This window comes from Macaca fascicularis, chromosome 10 (assembly GCF_037993035.2).
Source record: "Macaca fascicularis isolate 582-1 chromosome 10, T2T-MFA8v1.1".
NCBI lineage: Eukaryota > Metazoa > Chordata > Mammalia > Primates > Cercopithecidae > Macaca > Macaca fascicularis.
In genome coordinates, this window is record NC_088384.1 from 9062028 (window position 1) to 9068418 (window position 6391).

General features: G+C 50.9%; 1 protein-coding gene across 2 annotated transcripts in view; it reads right to left on the minus strand.

The window, feature by feature from the left end:
* Nucleotides 1-6338, minus strand: part of SERHL2 (serine hydrolase like 2) — a 52721-nt gene extending 46383 nt beyond the window's left edge. For both annotated transcript variants that reach the window (XM_065522050.2, XM_065522049.2), the window contains exons 1-2: nt 6047-6338; nt 5574-5696 (exon numbers count right to left, since the gene is read on the minus strand). In XM_065522050.2, the coding sequence (XP_065378122.1) occupies nt 5574-5696; nt 6047-6170 (247 nt within the window). In that variant the 5' untranslated portion in view covers nt 6171-6338. The remainder of the gene's footprint in view (nt 1-5573; nt 5697-6046) is intronic.
* Between the last annotated feature and the right edge of the window lie 53 nt (nt 6339-6391).

Here is a 6391-nt window from a genome sequence, read left to right on the forward strand (position 1 = left end):
TTGAAAGGCTGGTGCAGCCGTCACTACGGACACGGATATACCGTAGGCCCAAGCACTGCCAGCAGGTGCCTCAGCAGAGGGCTGAGTTGATTGCCCTCACTCAGGCCCTTGATTGCCCTCACTCAGGCCCTCCGGTGGGGTAAGGACAAGCGTATTAACATTTACACTGACGGCAGCTATGCTTTCACTACTGTGCATGTACACGAGCCGTCTACCAAGAGTGTGGCCACTCACCTCAGCAGGAAAGGCTATCAAGAACAAAGAAGAAATTTTGGCCCTGCTTGAAGCTGTTTGGCTCCCTCAACAGATGGCTGTAATTCACTGCAAAGGACATCAAAAAGAAGACATGGCCGTTGCCCGTGGTAACCAAAGAGCCGACTCTGCAGCCTGGGAGGCAGCTGGACTCCCAGTCGCGCCTCTGACCCTGCCGCCTGCAGTGTCCTTTCCGCAACCTGACTTGCCAGATCACCCAGAATATGACCCAGAGGAGGAAAAACAGGCTTTGGATCTTCAGGCCAGTAAAAATCAGGAAGGTTGGTGGATTCTTCCTGATTTCAGAATCGTCATACCCCGAGCTCTCCGGGAAACTTTAATCAGTCGTCTGCATTCTACCACCCGTTTAGGAGGAGTAAAACTGGTTCAGCTTCTGAGGAGCCATTTCGAGATCCCCCACCTTCAGGACTTAGTTAACCAAGCAGCTCTCTGGTGTACAGCTTGTGCGCAGGTAAACACCAAGCAAGGTCCTAAACCCAGCCCAGGCCACTGCCTCCGGGGAGACTCACCAGGAGAAAGGTGGGAAATTGACTTTACAGAGATAAAACTGCACCGGGCAGCCTATAAATACCTCCTGGTACTAGTAGACACCTTTTCCTCATAGACTGAGGCATTTGCCACCAAAAATGAGACTGCCATCACGGTAGTTAGGCTTTTACTCAATGAAATCATCCCTCGGCATGGGCTGCCTGCTGCCATAGGATCTGATAATGGACCGGCCTTCACCTTGCCTATAGCTCAGTCAGTCAGTAAGGCATTAAAATTCAATGGAAACTCCATTGTGCCTATCGACCTCAGAGCTCTAGACAGGTAGAACACATGAACCGCACCCTAAAAGGTACCCTTACAAAGTTAAAGAGACCGGGGAAAATTAGGTAAAGCTCCTTCCTTTAGCCCTTCTTAGAGTAAGACGCACTCCTTACAGGGCTAGGTTTTCACCTTTTGAAATCATGTATAGGAGGGTTCCGCCTATGTTGCCTAAGCTAAAGGATACCCATTTACCAGAAATCTCACAAGCTAATTTATTACAGTACCTGCAGTCTCCCAACAGGTACAGACATCATCCAGCCGCTTGTCCAGGGAGCTCATCCCCATCCAGTTCCTGACCAGACGGGGCCCTGCCACACTTTCCAGCCAGGTGACCTGGTGTGTTAAAAAGTTCCAAAAAGAAGGACTCACCCCTGCCTGGAAAGGGCTTCATACTGTCATCCTCACCACACTGACGGCTCTGAAAGTGGATGGCATTCCGGCTTAGATTCATCATTCGCATCCAAAAGGTCAACAGAGCCCGACAAGAAACATAGGTCCCTAAGCCTGGGCCAGGCCCCTTAAAACCACGCCTAAGTCGAGTGAAGCCATCAGATTAATTCTTTTTATTTACCTCTATTGTTTCTTTCCGCCTAGTACGCCCTCTGCTCCACCCTGCTCTTTCCTCTTCACTTCTTTCACTACAGGACGTGCATTTGCAAACACTACTTAGAAGGCAGCAACCTCCAGCCAGCCATAAATATACTGCATACCCAGGTGGAGTCTCTGGCTGCAGTAGTTCTTCAAAACCGCCGAGGTTTAGATCCGCTATTCCTCTCCCAAGGAGGTTTATGCGCGGCTCTAAGAAAGCGTTGTTGTTTCTGTGCCAATCTAAGGTCATCCATGATACTCCTCAAAAAGTTTGAGAAAATCTAGATAGACGCCAGAGAGAACAAGAAAGTAACACCCCCTGGTACCACAATGTGTTTAACTGGAATCCATGGCTAACTACTCTAATCACTAAGTTAACTGGAGCTCTCCTCCTCCTACAGTTAGGTTGAGTCTTCGGGCCCCGTATATTAAATTGGTTTCTTAACTTTCTAAAGCAACACATAGCTTCTGTTAAGCTTATGTATCTTAAAGCCCAATATAACCCCCTTGTTATAACCGAGGAATCAATGATTTGATTCTCCAAAAACACAAGTGGGGAATGTGATACCCTAACTTGTATGAACTTGATTGACTCTCTCTTAGCTGAGAAAGCCGGACAGATTCCATTTGGCTCCTTCATTTGCAAGATATTAAGGGCTCCTTACCCACCCCCTTCCTCAAGGACTTAACTAGTGCCAGCTGACTCCCAGCACATCAAAGAATGCAGTTAACTGATAAGATGCTGTGGCAAGCTGTGTCCATAGTTCCCAAGAATTCGGCCGGTTGATGGTACCAAACCCCTGCGTTTGCGTCTGGTTGGTAGCGCCCAAAGCCCAGCGTCTATCACCTTGTGATGGATTTTAAGCCCCTGCACCTAGAACTGTTTCCTTTCCTGTAACTATTTGTCTTTGAACTTTTATTGCCTGTTTTACTTCCATAAGATTGCTACAGCTAGGCTGCCCCCTCCCCTTTCTAAACCAAAGAATAAAAGAAAATCTAGCTCCTTCTTCGGGGCCGAGAGAATTTTGAGCACTAGCCGTCTCCCGGTCGCCAGCTAATAAAGGACTCCTGAATTCGTCTCAAAGTGTGGCGTTTCTCCATAACTCGCTCCATTACAACAACTTCAGATGGTGAAAGCCACAGCAACAAAGCGGGGGTGAAGCAGCCACCCATTTTTAAACGAGCAGATCTCGTAAGAACTCGCGATCGCAAAAACAGCATCAAGCCATGAAGCCCCAATGATCCAAACACCTCCCACCAGGCCCCGCCTCTAGCATTGGGGATTACAATTTAATATGCGATTTGGGCAGAGACAAATATTCAAACTCTATCACCAGCCATCCCTGCTGAGATGCCGGATGTGTGAGTGAAGTGACTTGGAACCTTGAGTGCAGCCCATATGCCAGCTGAATACCATCAAATGGCCTCAGTCAGTGCCACAGGGAGCAACGGAATCTCCTAGCAGAGCATTGCCCAAATTCCTAACCCACGAAATACATGGGCAGTGGTAATTATAAAGACAGTGGAGTGAATTGATTGAGTGGCATCAGTGTGCTGAAGGAAAAAAACAACAGGCCTCAGGATAGCCATTGATCAACTTATGGCCCAAGGTGAAAATCAGGAGGGGCTTCCAGAGATGTGTTTAAAGACAGGTCACACTGTGCTGACAAAGGCCTAGGACCTGATGAGAACTGCAGCGTTTGAATCAGGGCAGATGAATGGCTCTGCCGGTCCTGTGCTCCAGTTGAGGAGCACAGAAGGGAAGGAGCGGAACACTGCCACCTAGGGCAGGGACGTCAGGGTAGATGGGCTCAAGAGTCTTGAACTCTAGGCTGGGTGCAGTGGCTCATGCCTGTAATCTCAGCACTTTGGGAGGCTGAAGTGGGTGAATCATCTGAGGTCAGGAGACCGAGACCAGCCTGGCCAACATGGTGAAACCCCGTCTCTACTAAAAATACAAAAAATTAGCTAGGCATGGTGGCGCATGCGTGTAATCCCAGCTACTTGGGAGGCTGAGGCAGGAGAATTGCTTGAACCCGGGAGGTGGAGGTTGCAGTGAGCTGAGATGGCAGCACTGCACTCCAGCCTGGGCGTCAGAGTGAGACTCCATCTCAAAAAAAAAAAAGGCCGGGCACAGTGGCTTATGCCTGTAATCCCAGCACTTTGAGATGACGAGGTGGGCAGATCACAAGGTCAAGAGATCGAGACTATCCTGGCCAATATGGTGAAGCTCCGTGTCTATTAAAAATAAGAAATTTTGGCCGGGCGCGGTGGCTCACGCCTGTAATCCCTGCACTTTGGGAGGCCGAGGCGGGCGGATCACGAGGTCAGTAGATCGAGACCATCCTGGGTAACACGGTGAAACCCCGTCTCTACTAAAATACAAAAAATTAGCCGGGCGCGGTGGCGGGCGCCTGTAGTCCCAGCTACTCCGGAGGCTGAGGCAGGAGAATGGCGCGAACCCGGGAGGCGGAGCTTGCAGTGAGCCGAGATGGTGCCACTGCACTCCAGCCTGGGCGACAGAGTGAAGACTCCGCCTCAAAAAAAAAAAAAAAAAAAAAAAAAAAAAAAAAAAGAAATTGGCCGGGCGCGGTGGCTCAAGCCTGTAATCCCAGCACTTTGGGAGGCCGAGACGGGCGGATCACAAGGTCAGGAGATCGAGACCATCCTGGCTAACACGGCGAAACCCCGTCTCTACTAAAAACACAAAAAATTAGCCGGGCGAGGTGGCGGCGCCTGTGGTCCCAGCTACTCGGGAGGCTGAGGCAGGAGAATGGCGGGAACCCGGGGGCGGAGCTTGCAGTGAGCTGAGATCTGGCCACTGCACTCCAGCCTGGGCGACAGAGCGAGACTCCGTCTCAAAAAAAAAAAAAAAATAAGAAATTTAGCTGGGCATGGTGGTGCACACCTGTAATCCCAGCTACTCAGGAGGCTGATGCAGGAGAATTGCTTGAACCCAGGAGGCAGAGGTTGCTGTGAGCTGAGATCGCGCCACTGTACTCCAGCCTGGTGACAGAGCAAGACTCCATCTCAAAAATAAAAAGAATGTGATATTGTGACCAGTCCTGATATCCCACCGAGATGGCTCCATGAAGTGTGGAAGCAATACATGAGAGGGAGATAACAGAACGATCGTGGAAGGGCATTGAGAAGGAGCCAGAGGCCTCCGGGAGGGGGATGTGCTGGTACAGATTTATTATGCAAGATCTGAGAAGCCAGCTGACCGTATTTCTGGAGGGTTCACCAGATACTGCTTTCACTAGTGAGGGGTCTAGGCATCACTGGGCAATCGGCATGGCCATCCTCTGAGGCCAGGGTATAAGAGAGCAAATAGGACTGGAGCTGGACTTGGAAGGGTCAGCAGGAGATAGGATTTCAGAGAGCAGAGGTTCGGTTGATGTGACTGTCAGAACAGGAGCAAGGCCAGAGTGGCTGCCAGGGAGCCTGGATGCATAGGAGTCTCTGGTGAAGGCTAGTGGACCACGGTATTCCCAGGGGCCACAGCAGCCCTGACACTGCTTGACTGCTCTAAGCAAAGAAAGATCAAAAAGAAAAAACAAGCAAACAGGACAGTAATGGCAGCTGCTGATGGAAAATCCCAACCCCTCACCCAGTTTCCAGGCCTAAGCTAGGCCTCAGACCCGGAGGTCACTGACTGAAAGGGAGGCTGGGTCCCCTCGAGACCACAAAGATTTGCAGTAATAGTCTCCTAATTTTCCCCAGAAGGGCCGGCAGCATTTCCAAGAAGCAACTGTACACTGGGAGAAGAGAAATAGTAGATATATCAAGGGCTGGTGGGTACATGGTCTGAGAGGCCCTTTGGAGTCCAGATAAGTGGAGTCCTTGGACTTCTTTTCTCCCCTGTCTACACTTGCTCCCTTGGCGATCACACCGTCTCCTACCTTTTTCTCTTCTCTTCTCTTCTCTTCTCTTCTCTTCTTTTCTTTTCTTTTCTGACGAAGTCTTTCTCTGTTGCCCAGGCTGGAGTGCAGTGGGGCGATCTGGTTCCCTGCAATCTCCGCCTCCTGGGTTCAAGCGATTTTCCTGTCTCAACCTTCCGAGTATTTGGAATTATAGGCATGCGCTACCACACCCGGCTAATTTTTGTACGTAGTAGAGACGTGGTTTCACCAAGTTGGCCAGGCTGGTCTGTAATTCCTGACCTCAAGTGATCTGCCCCCCTCGGCCTCCCAAATTGCTGGGATTACAGGCATGAATCACCGCACCCGGCCCCTCTCATAACTTTCAGTAACCTATCCACGGCCAGTCCCAGGTGTATTGCTCCAGGCCTGACACCTCTGATGTTCAGTCTGTTCAGTCTCATATCAAACTGCCCACCTGACATCTCCCCTGAGAGACCTAATGGGCGTCTCACCATGGCCCACAGAGAACTGATCCACTCGATTTTCCCCAAGCTGGCCCCTCTCCTGCAGTCTCCCCATCTCAGTCAATGGCAACACCATCCTCTTAGTTGCCTCGACTGAAAACCTAGCAGCCATCCTGGATTTCTCTCACAGTGCCTATTCAATGTGTGAATGCATGAGTGGAAAGCTGAGTTCGCACTCGTGACTGGCCGGGGTCAACGCTGACGTTCCCTCCCACTTCCGCGCGCTGATTTGACTCTGAGCTGATGAAGGTTGGGCCCTGGCGGGCGGGGCCGGAGAGGCGGGCCTGGAGCCAGGGGGCGGGACAGACGCCACGGAAACGCGATCGCGCCGGC